Below are 15,632 nucleotides of genomic sequence, written 5' to 3'. Positions count from 1 at the left end.
CTCAAAGCTCCATGGCACCTGGGACTCTAGACAGATGCAGGGCCAGGGCGGACCCTGGTACCAGACTGGGCGATCTGCCCCTTGTCGGCAGTGCCCTTCCCCCGGGACAGTCACTCACCATGCTAGTCCCACTTGCCCAGGTGGAGACAGGCTGATCGGTACCCACGTCACATAGGACTGAAACCCTCACCCGGCACACCAGGTAGCGTCTGTAACTGACTAACATCTGACAGGGAGACGGTCTGGCTAAGCAAATAATAACCAACTTGCTCTTACTCTGTGGAAACGTGGAGGGTAAGCAGGAGTGCGAGGGTGATCACGCCGCAGAGGGGTTTGTGGTGAGCGCAAATACCGAACTACGATGCTCTACACCAGAAACTCGCGCAGTTCTATGTGCCAGTTTTACCTCAGTTCAAACAAGAAGAAATGCCAACTCTGAGGTATTTTTCATACTTAACAAATTCATACGGATGCAAAAGAATGGTTAAGAAATTTCACATGAATAAAATGTAACTATAAATTCATATGAACGGGATAGAGCTGGCTCTGTATTTATACCCCTATTCTTCGAATTTCACCTCGAATCTACTCAAAATGATCCATATTTAACTAGTTTGTTGTTCCGCTTTCAGTTTCACTTACTGTAACAAAAGTAGTACTCATTCATAGTTCCAAAAGTGGTTTTTCAGTGTCCTGCTTTTCATCAGCTTCTTCCTCAGATCCTACAAGGTAGGGAAAGGGAAGGAGGAAAAGTATCAGATTCCATTAAGGAAATAAGCCATTTGTTTGAAATGATAATATATGGGCATCAAATCTGAAGTGGGAAGGGCCTCTGCTTATTTAATCCCCAATATTAAAGTTAAAAAACATTAAGTTAAAAAGCTGTAACTGGAAAATAAAAGTTTTACTTTATTTCTCCTAGGTAAACACTTACAACCGGATCTACCCCTCATTCTGACTGTTGAATGGATGTCCCTTATGCAGTCCTGGAAGTGCTCATATGGAGCAAGAATTATTATCTACTGCTAGCGGTCCTTCTCTTTGCTGACAGGATTACGTATTTTTCAAGTGTAGATGACACTGAGCTTTGGTATAAGTCATTTAATCTACTTACTTTTAATGTTTATTTTTCAGTAAGGGGGGCAGAGAGAGACGGCGTGAGCAGGGGAGGGGCAGAGAGAGAGGGAGACACAGAATCTGAAGCAGCTCCAGGCTCTGTGCTGACAGCTCAGCTCGACGTGGGGCTCGAACCCACGAACCATGAGATTATGACCTGAGCCGAAGTCGGACGCTCAACCGCCTGAGCCGTCCAGGCACCCCTGCTATTTTTAAAAACTGCCGTAGGCGGTGAGCGAGAGTGGCAAGGACTTCATACGCCAAGGGTGATGGCACTCTAGCACTGGGACAGCCGCGGTGGGTCCTGCCTTGTGAACCTTAGATTACTGGCACATCGGAGCCCGCCATTTCATTCTGGAATTCTTTCTTTAGAAAACATGCCTGACAAAATAATACTTTTTTCCATTAAGTAGATTTTACTTCTAAAAATCTGTGGGGTAAAAAATCTTGATGTTTGAGGGTAGGAGAAAAGTTAAATGACTATCTTATTTCCACAAAATACTTCGTGTCCACTTATGTTTATATAGTTCACAACAGCATGGGAAATGCATGTTTTATAAAGTAAAAGCAAATATGTAATGAAAAAAACCGCATCCCATAAAAGCGTATTTACAAAAATAAAAACTTACATACATATGTGATAATCAGTAAGACTAAGAAAATAACCAGTTAAGTTGAATTATTTCTGGATATTCCAAAATACATACAACAAAGTGACTTTCTAAATTTTAAGTTATAATTTTTAAAAAAGGTTTAAATAAGATCAGCAGTACGACCACGCTTCTGTGACATTACAAACATAAAACTATCAGGAGACAAACTGAGCTGTCAACACTGAGTGGTCACAGAGTTTGAAGGACAGGATTTTTGGTTGCTGTTTTTTTTTTTTTTAATGTTTATTTTTGAGAGAGACAGAGAGTGAACCAGGGACGGGCAGAGAGAAAGGGAGACACAGAATCCAAAGCAGGCTCCAGGGTCCGAGATGTCAGCACAGAGCCCAACGTGGGACTTGAACTCATGAACCAGATCATAACCTGAGCGACGTCAGACGCTTAACCGACTGAGCCCCCCAGGCGCCCCTCTCTGGCTGCTGTTCTATGCACGTTTTCATAAAGGGCCTGTGTTATCTCACAATCAGGGAAGGAACATGAAAAAAGGATCTGTGGGGAGAGCAAGGGAGCAGGTTAGGGACAGAGCCTCCTCACACACAAGGGACGTGGCCAGCCGCACAGCTGCTCCCCCTGTCACATAACACACCTCAAATAACACACGCTTTTTCTTCTGAGAATGTCTGCCCGCATTAGAGCCAAGAACAGATCTGGTCCAGGAGAATGGACACAGAGAATCTGAAGAAAAGATTGTGTCCCACATCTTAACCTTCTAACTGTCACACAGTCAGGTGAAGTCTGTGGTGACATAAATAGAGAAAGGCATAGTAGCTGGAATGCTTCACTTTCTAGCCTGTTAAACTGCTGTTAATTTGTAGACACACTGGGGCCAATTAATGCACTTTCACTCTGAAATGAGTCTAAGGAGAATGATCATGCCTTCTCTTCCCGTTTCTGGGCTTAGTTTCCACCTGTCAGGCTGATAGCATTTGGGCAACAAGGAGCTGACACGTCTTGGAATTATTTGGGAGTTCTAAATAAAGCCACATATCTAATGAAGACAATATAATATGTATGCTTCACATAATTCAAAAGTAAATTCTAACGAGGCCTTCTGGTTACGGTCAAGGGTTGTTAACAAATCGCCTCCTTGAAAAGCAACTATAAAATTTGACTAGATGAACAAAACTAACCATTTCAGCAGCAGGGAAATGTTCAAAGACACACAACATCTGAGAAATGTTTATGCTTGAAAAAGTGCAGAATTCAGGGAACGCTGGTGCTCGTGGCTGGAGCTGACCCCGTTCGTCCACACCTCCCGCCTCCCTAGGCATGAAGGTGCTTCCAAGATAGGACAGGCGGTGGGGAGTGATGCGACGGGGAACCCACGGACTCAGGGGTGTGCAGGCAGGAAGGTGGGGGCTGTGCCGGCCTGAGGGTGAGGTCAGGGCTGCAGCAAGCGTGTGCTGGACTGAAGCTGGGGGCGTGCTTAGCGGAGACCCGACAGAGCCCAAGCCAGCCCCACACTCCTGGTCAATCTGCCGCTTTGAACATACGCAGAAGAGATGTGAAAAAAATCAGCCAAGAGTCCAAGCAGAGGGAGACCTGATATTCCCTAAAATGTGAATGTGCTACTCAATACATACAAATAACCATTTGTCCATTTATCAGAGGATGAAGGTCTTTTTTTTCATTTCCAGTAAAATGAATGTATACTGTTAGTTTCCAGTGTCCAATATAGTGATTTATCGATTTGATACATTGCTCAGTGTTGATCCCAATAAATATACTCTCAATCCCTTTCACCTATTTCACCAATTCCCCCATCTACCTCCCCTCTGGTTAAAAGTCTGTTCTCTATATTTAAGAGTCTGTTTTTTATTTGTCTTTCTTTTCTTTGTTCTTTTTTTTTTCTTTCTTAAATTCCACAAATGAGTGAACTCATATGGTATTTGTCTTTCTCTGACCGGCGTACTTCACTTAGCAGAAGATGAAAGTCTCATCAAGGTGCTTGAGCACAGTCTCTATCCAATCACTAATCACTGGCTACCACTAGGAGACACAGAGGTGATTCTTAGGGAGCTAGGCTTAAAAATAAAAGCATAAAAAAAAAAAATGAGTAGAGTCATCAATAGCCACACACTACAAGGGACGTAATTTCAGATTTTGCCTAAGCATTTTTCTAAACAAAAAACAAAACCAAACAAACAAACAACAATAAAAGCAACCTTTGTGGGAAATTGGAATCTAGAGTTGCTACAATATATTTTCAACAAAATATTTTTCAATTAAAAAAAAAAACAAGATAGGAAAAGAATAAAAAAATCAAAAAGTGTGACTATTCTTAGGGGGAAAAAACCCATGACAATTCAATAGAAACTATCTCTGAATGTATCCAGGTATTTTATTTAGCAGACAAAGACTTCAAAGCAGGTATTATAAATATGTTCAAGGATGTACAGAAAACCATGTTTAAAGAATTAAAGGAAAGTATGACCACAATAAATGAACAAATAGATATTTTAAAGAATGAGACAAATTACAAAAAAAGAAAAGATACTTTCAAAAGTAAAATCTGAAATAGAAAAATATAATAATTTAAGTGAAATATTCTCCAGAGGGTTTAAGAGAATATTCAAGTTGGCAGAAGAAATAGTCTGTGAAACTGAAGATAGAGCTGTATGAGTTAGGTAATCTTAGGAACAGAGAAAAAGACTGAAGAAAAATTGAACTGAGCTCAGAGACCAATGAGATAGCATATACAGAATGAACTCCCAGACAGGCAGAAAGGAAAAATAGAACAGAAAAAAAATGTTTGAACAATGGCCAAAAGTCCCTCATGGCTAAAAACCCCAATTTTGTTGAGAAATAGCAATCTAGATAAATATCTAGATATTTAAGTAAAGAAATACTGATTATGACGTATTCAAACAAATTCACATGTAGACACATAATAGGCAACATGATCAAAGAGAAGAACACATGAAAATAAAAACATACCACATTAAACTTCATAAGAGGTTGCTAAAGCAATGCCTAGAAGAAAATTTATAGCTTTAAATCCCTCTATCAAAAAAGAAGAAAAATCTAAAATCAATCATGGAGAAGACGAGTAAGCTAAACTCTCCCAAACATAATAAAGGAAATAAAAACTGGAAGTGGAAAACAGAAAAACAGGTGAGAAATACCAATGAAAACAAGTCCATTTTTGAAACTAACAACTTTGACAAACATCAACCTAGAGTTACAAAGAAGAAATGAGAGAGGACACAAATTTCCAAAATCAAGAAAAAAAGAATATCACTACCAACTCTACAGAAATTAAAAATGATTATAAGGAAATATAATTTGTGTCAACAATGAGATAATTTAGAAGAAATGAATTCCTAGAAAGACACAAATTAACAAAATGGACTCGGGAAATAAAAAATCTGAATATATCTGTGTATAATGTAGAATTAGCAATTAGAAGTCTTGTGTCACAAAGATAATTAATTCTTAGCCCAGATGGTCTCTTTGAAGAATCTGTCAAACATTTAAAGGAGAAACAGTATTAATCATTCACAAGAATTCATTCAGAAAATACAGTGTTTGGGAAGACTTTCTAACGTATTCTATGAGGTCAGCATTATTGATATTAAAGCCAAAGATAGCAGTGGGGGGGGCACACCCCCAATGTAACTTGGACACTGAGACTGAGGAAGCCACACACAGAGAGGGTGTGAACGGGTTTACGGCTGACACACTTGGGGTCCTGGGGATGGCAGGGAGGGCCTTTCAAGCAAGGCCTTACGGGGTGTGATTTCAGAGCTCACAGAAGAATTCAGTTATGGAATTAAGCCAGTGTGGTCCTGGTGCACAGAGAGCTTACACGTCACTGGAAGAGAACTGAGAGCCAGAAATAAACCCATATTTATGGTCACCTGGATTTTGAGAAATGTGCTGAGGTAATTCAGTGCAAGACGGGACAGACTTTTCAACAAATGATTCAGCTACAACTGGGTATGTGAGGGCAGAAGGGTGACCTTCACTCCTTACCTCCTCCATGCATGAAGACTAATTCATGATGGACCATCAACTTAATGGAAGAGCTATAAATATAAAATCTTCTAGACGAAAACATAGGAGGACATTTTTGTGACACAGGTTTAAGGCAAGGAGTTCTTAGATGTGACCCCTCATGCATTCTCCATAAAAGAATAAATTCTGATAAACTGGACTTCATCCAAATTCCAAACATGTGCTTCAAAAGGCTCCAGGCAGAAACGAAAAGACTACAGCCTTGGAAAGAAATATCTGTGCATCATAGAAGAAACTTGTATCTGATAAAGGATTTTTATCTAGGATGTACAAAGAACTCTTACAACTCAGTAAGAAGACAAACAACATAACTTTAAAAAAAAAGTGGTGAAACAGACATTCTGTAAAGAAAATATACGAATAACTAATGAGCATATGAACAGGTTCTCAAGGTCACCAGTCCTTATGGGCAAATAAAACCACAAGGAGACAGCACTCTACGCCCACTTTGCCAAGTGTCCATGAGAACAAGGAGGAACAAGCCCTTACATGTTGCTGGAAGCTGGAAGATGAGGTGACAATTCTAGAGAAGGCTTTGGCAACTACCGGAAAAGTTAAACAGAAATTTGCTGAAACACCCAGAGAGTCCTGTCCTAGGAATCCGTCTCCGAAAAGTAAAAACGAACGGCCCCACAAAGGCGTGCACATGGAAGTTCATGGCAGGATTAGTCACAGTAGCAAAAATGTCAACAACCCCAATGTCCCTGCACCGCTGAATAAACAGAACACTGTAGATCCATAAAATGGAGGAATATGAGCAAATAAAGGGACTTACACCTGGTACAACAGGAATGGCCATCAAGAACATCATCCTAAGAAGCCACATGTAAAAAACTACATATTCCATGATCATATTAAAATGAATTGTGCCAAAAAAGACAAATTTTCAAGACAGAAAGGAGATCAGTGGTTTATCTAGGACTGAAAAAAGGAGCAGAGGCTAGAAACAAACATTTTCAGATAAAAGAAGGGCTCTAACATTATACTGTGAAGTTGGTTTGAAAAGTATAAATTTACTAAAAATCATGCAATTGCACATTTACAATGGATGAATTTTATGGTATGCAAATTATAACTTTGTTTTTAAATTTTTTTTTTCCTAGGAGAGAGAGAGAGAGACAGCGTGAGCAGGGGAGGGTCAGAGAGAGAGGGAGTGACAGACTCTGAAACAGGCCCCAGGCTCCGAGCTGGCAGTCAGCACAGAGCCCGACGCGGGGCTTGAACCCAAGAACTGCGAGATCATGACCTAAGTGAAAGTCGGACGCTTAACCAACTAAGCCACCCAGGCGCCCCTTCAACCTGCTTTTTTTTTTAAATAAAGGTTATGTAGTATCCTCAGCGGTGATGTTTCAATACACTTTACCATTTTTAATAAAAATTAGAAAAATGTGTTTCAAATCTATTGATTGTACATGGGGTGACTATACAATTGCTCATCTGAACAAGAACATTACCTATAGATCACAGCAGTTCTAATAATAATTACAGGGGATCCTAAGGGTAAGCCAAGACCACCCAGGGCAAGCCAGTGCTTCTGGCTGGATTGCTTTTAAAAAGTGTCAAATTTGAATTATAGTGTCTTTTTCCAGATTTGCTTCAATCATATAATGCAATTGAGCTATTCTTCAATTTAAGTCTTATGATGATTTACAAGGTGACGAACTACGTTTTCCCCTGCATCATGGCTGCTTCACTTCAGCTGTCTGACCACCATAACAACTTGAGCCCGATCAGCTGACAAGGTATGTACTCCCTGTTCCTCCCACTGAACACACAGGTGGACGGGACATGGTCAGACCCACAAGCAAACCTGCAAATAAGCCACCCTTATGTTCCTTAGAAGCACATCTAACAAATGGTGCTAATTTTCAGAATGTCTCTGACACTAAAATGTAAGTGACTCCTTAACAAGTAAAAATGCTAACATTTAACATTTTGGTGACTCAGACATCTTCCTTTCTCCCTCCTCATCCCTTCCTTCCACAGTTAGAAATCTACTATGTGCCGGCACCGCCCCGCCCTGGGGGCTGGAGAAGCAAAGTCAAGAGCAGGGGACCACAGCCCACATGCCCTCTTGTGCCCCAGGCGCCAGTCAGCGCTGTGTCAGCCCCAGGGCAGCCGAAGCACAGACCCCTGGCCCAGTGAGCAAGCCCTGCTTTAGAGGGGGGTCTTCTTTTCTGGGCACATTCATTCCAATAATAGGTTTAATTTTAATACCTTCCCAACTTGCATGTTCATACGATGAAAATATAATCCAATAGCTTAAGTCACATTGAGCCCTCCTTCTCTGCCTACTACTTACCTGCATTTTGTCTTGAACAAAGCAGCTACCTGAACACCCGGAGGTGTTCCAGATCAGCTCCAGTCCAATGAGCGGGTCATGCTCCCAGCCACCACTAGGTGGGGTAAGAGTCATAGGCAGGAAGCCAATGGAATCAAGAACTGGAAAGAATGTCTAAGGTGTAACTACGTCCACACTACCATCCTGCTGCTCTGAACTTCTAATTGGGTAAATATATTATCACCAAGAACTTTTACTAGTCTCAGAAGAATAAAAGCTATATAAAAGCATGAACAACAATGTGAACTCCCTTTATTAAAAAAAATGACTTGTATGACATAAAGAAAAAAAAAAAACCTCAATGAAATAACCCTCATAATGAGGTAAAGAAAGTTTAATCCTTATCCTGAGTATCTGATGCCTGAAAAAGAGACTTTCTGCTGTTTCACATCTGTACTTCATCTGACTCCATGCTTGGATCCGATATAGTCCAGGGAACATCAAGCTACTTGGAGTTCCCCTGATTTGCTGTCACCTGCTGAGCCTCGGATTGTTCACAGCCTCTTTCTGCCTGGAATCTGCTTTACTATCTTGTGAGTGTGTTTCTATAGTTACTGAGCTCAATGCTGGGAGTAAAATAACAGTCTCTGACTCAAGTTCCTTTCCTATGGTAGAAACAGGCCAGGTCAGTGCTGAAGGCAGCACAGAGGGCAGGTGGGGAGACCTCCTAGGAAGCGCAGAGAATGTTCTCCCAGGAGCCAGGGAGTGCACGTGCAGTGGGAGAGCCTTCTCTCCTGTGTGTGGAGAGCAGGGCTGCAGAGAGACAGTGTGACAAATAGAAAGGTCAAGATGCACAATGGCCTGATGGCTCCTGGGAGACGGTACCGGGAGGCTGGACGACGGGGTAAGTGAGGAGGTCAGAACGGTGCTTTCTGCCAGGCTCAGGGCCCGGGACTTCCTTAATCCCTTCTGCCACTGGGGGCTTCTGGGCAGGAGAGGGGTGATCGATGCTGCGTTTCCGTTAATGCTGAGAGGCTGCACGCGGATCAGCTGTGAGCGTGGACTCCAGCACTGAGCCGGGGTTCAAGTCCCAGCTCCTCCTCCTCCTCCTCCAGTGACCTCGCACAGATTACTTCCCTCCCTGTGCCTCAACCTGCCTCTCTGCGAACCAGGGATAATGAGACTCCCGCCTCCCAGTGTGGTTTGAGGGACACGTACAACGATGCAACTGTTGTGTTTAACACGGCGCCCTGGTGGGGCAGGGAGAGGGTGGCCGAGGCAGGGAGGCTGGGGGCTGCTGCAGACACCGGAGCAGGAAGTGATGACTGGAAGGTGGAGAAGACAGGACGCGGTACAGTGACTGAGACAAAGGAGGCAGCGACACGGAGGATGGAAATGACCGGTGAGGGACGGGACGGGAGCCCTGAGAGAGGGCCGAGTCCCAGGGAGGCTCCGGCTTCTGTCACGGGCGGCAGCACACAGACACCTGCTCCCTCAGACCCGGGGCTCCCGGAGGAAGGTCAGGTTTGGGGTGACACGTACCAAGAGCCTCAGCCCCTCCCCCTTGTCTGCCTGTCTTCTGAGATGCAGACCGCCGGTCACAGGGTCTGTGTCCCTGGGTTCCGTTTATTTTACACTCTGTGTCCCCTCACTGCTCCCACATCGAGACCACGTCTCAGTGATCTCCGTGTCCTAAACGTCTGCTGTGTGAGATGTCTGCTCAGGCTTCTGAGAGTAGAGCGGGGGGAGGAGAGAGAGGGAGGGCTGGGCTGTTGAAGGATGGATGAAAATGCAGATAATCACATTTTTTTTACCTGCTTCAGATTCCGGAGGAGAATAAAACTGACCATCAGAAAGACCTCCAGGTATGAGCGCCGCCCTCTCTGAAGCATCCTGAACTATCAGGAGTCCTAGAAGAGAAGAAATTCAGAGGCTGGGAGTGATGTCACAATGCTGGTAGCTTCCTGGCGAGGTCAGGCACAATAAAATGGTGTCATTGCTACACTGAAAAAAACAAAAATCAACGAGTCTTGCGAAAAGAAATCCTTTCAAAAACTAAGTCTTGTTTTTAAGCTATGAACCAGTGCTGCTCATGGCAGCTGGTTGAGAAAACTGCCTGCGACTCAGGGCTTTCTTTAATTCACTATCTATGGTATCCTTCCCTGGAGAGCACCTTCCTCGCTGCAGAAATCACAATCATAACCAAAGCACAAAGCAAAGCAACCTGACAGGTCATACAAATGGTCTACAGGATTCCCTTTGCTGGGGAAATATGAAATGTAAGGCACAGGAAGTGGAGAGCCTTTTACATGTGTAGAAAGTGCCAGTAAGATGGGGAAGAAAAATTTATTATTTAAAAAGGTCCCCACAGAAAAGGGAAATTTAAAAAGCACAGAAAAGGGGACGATCTGACGTGGAAACTCAGAACAGGCGCCCGTGAGCACAGGGACCATCGGCGGTGAGTCCTGTGCGGAGCTGAGTTAACACGAGAGAAGCTGGAGGCAGCCGTGGCCGAATCACAGGTGCAGGTGTGAGCTCACTCCCTGCTTGTGACTGTGAAGGTACCTGCTGCCTATGTTTCCACTGACGTGAATTCTGCTTTATTCGTGCCTTTGAACGTGGTGGGATCCGTACACATTCAAGCCTCAGTTACATTAGCAGTGGATATGCTTTCAACCAAGTTCAATTTCATGTTCAAGTACAAAAGTAACTTCCATTCCCTGCCCCTCAACAGGTTTTCATATAAGCACTGAGGGCACCCGGCAGAAGACTTATCTAGATCTGATGCACACGTTTAAAATGCACTCTTGAATACTAACTCTGTTCTTACAGAGTTCTACTCTGTAAATGAGATTACTCAAAATAAATCCATTTACAAGTTCCTTTATTCTCATTGTCCCTTGAGGTTATAATCATACTTGACTGTCTCTAGGACAGAAGACCTCATTTTTCCTATTTTGCAGGAAAACCCGAGCCAGATGCATGACAGAGCATAACACAGCATGTGCAGTCATGACCTGGGTCTCCGCACTGAGCTTCGCTCGTGTCGGCAGATGTGGCCCGTGGGCTCCCACCCGGGCCGTCCTGCCCAGAACTGCAGCCCAGAACTGGGTCACGCAGCTCAGCGCATCTCTGGGCCTCCCTGGTCGGTAGCCATGAGTCCACGCAGGAGCTGACGGCCCCGCAGGGCTGGGGGGACCCTGAGCTGGCTGCCCACCTGTCTGGCTGCTGTCTTCCCTCCCTCTTCCCTGTGGTCGTCACTCAGCCGCCACTCGGCCCTCCAGGCGCCCACCTGTGCTACTCGTGGCCCCTTCAAGGCCACCGCCTGCTGTAAGGTAGCGACGTGAGACTGCAGGGTTGTGGACTCTTAACACTTGCTGTCTCCGCTCGGCCTAACGCGTCTGCCACCTCTGTCCCTAAGGAACAGCTGTGTTCAGATGCACACAGTGCTTGGTGCCCTGGGGCCGTGGTCACTGGGGACGGGGAGCGCTGGCTGCTCCTGCCGTCGGCCGTCCTTCTCGCCACTGCTCACACCTTCTTCTGGGGAAGCCCGGCCTCACGGCCCCAGAGACGAGCCACGGGCTCGCCCCGTCGCGTCCTGGCCTCCGCCCTGCTCTGGGTCTCGGCTGGGCCCCCTGAGCCCTGAGCAGCGGAGACCCGAGACCCGCCGACCCCACCCTGTGGGGCTCCCTTCTGATCTGACTTCCTGGCTCTTCCTTCTAGCTCGGTCCCCGCCCGTCTCGGGAGCCTGACCGGGGAGACACTTACTGTTTTCCTCTTCTGCCTCTTGAGGTAACACTTTGAAATCCAGGAACCACGTCTCAATCCAGGCAAGGAGGAACGAAATGATGGGCAGCACGTAGCCGAAAGCCCCTTGAGAGAAAAGCTGGGGGAACAGATGTGACCAGGAGAGGGAAAGGCAGTTACCAGGGGCTCACACCGGAGAACGGGGCTTTGCCGGTGTAGACGGTACCTGTACACAAAACTGGGAGCCTGTACCTTTGAGAGGATCACCTTTGCGAGTAAAAAGGCACTGGTCACTGCTGTCGTCAACTGAAAGACACATAACCCGCACCATTCGAGTTAGACATTTTACGCTGGGAAGACCCCTCCTCGCAAAACAGACCCCGTCTGTGCCAGAAGCACCAAATGCCTTTATTGAAAACAAAGGGATTTATAAAAAGATCATTATTTGCATTTAAAGCAACAGGTCAATGAGGACAAAATTAATCCCTGAATCCCAAACATTCAAGCAGGTCATGTGGACACAGTCTTCCAGAGCCTGGCTGACTTGAAGTTCTTGTGCTCTTTCTGAGCTAGGCAATCCCAAGTCAGTCACTTAACCCACCAGGCCTCTGTCACATCTGCAGAATGGGATGACCAACACCTACTTGCAAGGACGGAATCGATATGTACAATATCTGACATTCAATAAAGTGTGCTTATTAGTATTTAATGGATCAATGATTTCTGTTATGAACTTTGTTTTTCATTTTAGATAGATGGAGAGGGAGAGAATGAGAGAGAGAGAGAATTTTAAGCAGGCTCTATGCTCAATGCAGAGCCCAACCCGGCCTCGATTCTACAACCCTGGGATCACGACCATAGCCAAAAACAAGAGTCAGATGCTCAACCGACTGAGCCACCCTGGTACCCCTGTTATGACCTTTTTAAAATACAGTCTTTCACAAAGGACAAACAACTGTTAATTCACAAATGCTAGAAGAATCTGGACTCCTGCCCCCTAACTGGTGCCCTTGACCAGAAACAGTATATCCCAGCCAGCCGGTCTCCAAGGACCAGGAATCTGCACTAATATCTGTTTTCTAAACCAGCTCAGATATGGAATCCCGGCGGTCAACCTGAGCCAAATATTCTCCCCTGATTCCCTGAGTGACCTGCTAGCATTGTAATGAGATCCCTGACTGCCCAGCTAACCCTGCGTGTGTAAGCTTGGCTGCTTCTAAGGCGCTATAAACTCCCTCTTGCCCAAATCACGAGGAAATCACACTCTACTGCTTGTGAGGCACTGAGCTCCCCAAACCATGGATTCTTCTTCTTTCAATAAAGGAAATCACATTTTATAAACTACATTGTTTTACTTTTGTCATTTGACACACNNNTAATGTTTTATTTATTTCTAGGAGAGAGAGAGACAGCTTGAGCAGGGGAGGGTCAGAGAGAGAGGGAGTCACAGACCGAAACAGGCTCCAGGCTCTGAGCTGGCAGTCAGCACAGAGCCCGACGCGGGGCTCAAACCCACAAACCGCGAGACCATGACCTAAGCGAAAGTCGGACGCTTAACCGACTAAGCCACCCAGGCGCCCCGTCACTGACTTTTCTGAAACAAGTTTGAGACAGATGCTCTGAAAAATACTGGTGCATATTAAGGAGACTCTAGAAAACTCAGAAGAGACCAACACCACAGCTATCCGGTCCCGGCAGAAACGTTTTCAGGAAAGGGAGGTCAAGCCCGGCGAATACTGTCAGCCTACATCTGAGAGACATTAGCTTGGGGCTCAGCGGACGGTCTGATGTCCGCCCTATGATTCTGTGGGTGCCCAGAAGAGACGGCCCAGGGAGAGGGGCTCCTGGCGGACTGTGTTAGGAAGGAAGCACAGCCCCATCCTCAGCTGGGCACGCTGTGTCGCCCACACACAGGCTGAGGTCTCGCTCCAGAAACACAACTGGAGGCCAGTCCGGAGCAGCTCTCACCTGTTTGGGGAGCTCATCCTTCCCCCCACCGGCCTGCCTTCTTAGAGCTCTCAAAAAGGTGAGTATTCGGGGATCTGTGGACATGGCAAAAATAACTTCAGGCAGAATGGCTTATAATTCTTCTTTTAACCAATAAGTATTTACCGAGGGTGAACAGCGTGTGCCAAACCTCTGTGCCAGAGGTAGAGAGACAGAGATGAGTAAAAAACATCACTGCCTTCAAGAAGGCTGAAGGCAACAGTAAAATGGAGCATGGGAACTTTTCCCTTTAAGATTAGAGGGAGGGTGGGGTGCCTGGGGGGCTCAGTCAGTTAAGCCTCTGACTCCAGTTCAGGTCATGATCTCACAGTTTGTGAGTTCGAGCCCGTGTCAGGCTCTGTGCTGACAGCTCGGATCCTGAGACTGCTTCAGATTCTGTGTCTCCCTCTCTCTCTGCCCCTCTCCTCCCCCCCCCACACACACACTCTCTCTTTCTCTGTTTCAAAAATATATAATTTTTTTTTTAAAGATTGGAAGGAGGGGATAAAACAGCAAGAAAAGCAATGATCAAAATAAGCAGTGAGCAAGTCACGCAAAATCACCAAGGAGTAAAGGGGGAAGTTTCCAAGCATCTTAGTGACAGAGGTATTGATCTCATCATTCGTTTGTAAAGTGAGGTAGAGGGTGAGCCAAGAATCACTGATGGGTCCCTGTGTTCCCCATCTGTTGCGGTATCCATGGAGACAAAGCTAGAAACTCAGCAACACCAGAAAAACCCTGGAGTGTTAAAGCTACAGACTGCGGAGGAAAGGGACTCAGGAAAAGCTGGTGGAATTCATCTGGGACGACAGGTGCACTTGACCGAGGCCCTCCCTGTTGTGAGCGGGCCTGGGCCGGCATCCCTGGAGGAGACGCACCACTCAGCACACATACTCACCGCTATGGCCCACCAGTGGCGGAGTCTGCATACGGCATATGCAAGGATTAACACTTTAAATCGAAAAACTGCCAAGAGCTATATTAAAAGAAAGAAAAAAAAAAAAAGACACGCTAAGTTTCAAAAAAATGGATACAAATATAATTGAGTTTTAGGAAGAACCCACCCAAGTGTCTCTGTTATTCCGGTTTAGCTGAAGGCTGCCACGGAGCGCCCCTGGTCCAAAGACCAGTAGTTGGGGATCTCTGCTTTGGAATGTATGCAATGTCGCCCAAATCAGGATTCAAATTCACTTCCCATCATCAGCAAAAGAATATACAATTAATGATCATTTTTCCTTTCTATTTGGGTGCATATCATTTCTGATATCCTGGAGAAAATGTTCTGACAGCTGACTTTTCCTCTCCAGGTACAAACACTCACTTTTGGGAGATACCAGGTTCTTAGTAAAGTCCACTGTAAATCTCTGGGTTACGGGAGTATTGGGAGGGTTCTGTCTACCCAAGTAGCTACCATCTGATAAATCTAGGGTGTTCTGGGACTTGTGTGAAACCCTTTATGTGTATTATGATGCCATGTAATCCCTTCCTCAGCAACCTCATGCATCAACTACTATCATCGATCCCATTATACGTATAAGGTGGATAGAAAAGTTGTGCAAGGTCACACAACTGCTTAGTGAGGAAGCCAGGACTCGAACCAGGTGGCCAGACTCTACTTTGCCACTACGTCACAGCTGTCTTAGTAATTCTCATCTAGTGAGGAATACATGGAGAATAAGATTATACCAGCTTTCCTTGGAAGAGATACCTGCTGTGGGCAGGAAGAAGTCAGGTGGCTCTTGATGGATCTGCCAAAACTTCCTCACTAATCAAAACTGCTGAAAGGCTGGAGGCTGACGACCTTTTTGCAGCCA

At 45.3% G+C, this 15,632-nt stretch overlaps 1 protein-coding gene across 3 annotated transcripts in view; it reads right to left on the bottom strand.

Annotated features, from left to right (window-relative positions):
- Nucleotides 1–15,632, bottom strand: part of STARD3NL (STARD3 N-terminal like) — a 52,319-nt gene that overhangs the window by 1,262 nt on the left and 35,425 nt on the right. For all 3 annotated transcript variants that reach the window (XM_039225280.1, XM_039225279.1, XM_039225278.1), the window contains exons 4-8: nt 14,717–14,794; nt 12,085–12,138; nt 11,854–11,971; nt 9,900–9,995; nt 643–722 (exon numbers count right to left, since the gene is read on the bottom strand). In XM_039225280.1, the coding sequence (XP_039081211.1) occupies nt 664–722; nt 9,900–9,995; nt 11,854–11,971; nt 12,085–12,138; nt 14,717–14,794 (405 nt within the window). In that variant the 3' untranslated portion in view covers nt 643–663. The remainder of the gene's footprint in view (nt 1–642; nt 723–9,899; nt 9,996–11,853; nt 11,972–12,084; nt 12,139–14,716; nt 14,795–15,632) is intronic.

This window comes from Hyaena hyaena, unplaced genomic scaffold (assembly GCF_003009895.1).
Source record: "Hyaena hyaena isolate Hyena2069 unplaced genomic scaffold, ASM300989v1 scaffold_2010, whole genome shotgun sequence".
In the NCBI taxonomy this organism is placed as follows: domain Eukaryota; kingdom Metazoa; phylum Chordata; class Mammalia; order Carnivora; family Hyaenidae; genus Hyaena; species Hyaena hyaena.
The sequence above is the reverse complement of the archived record's forward strand: the minus strand, read 5'-3'. Positions and strand labels throughout refer to the sequence as shown.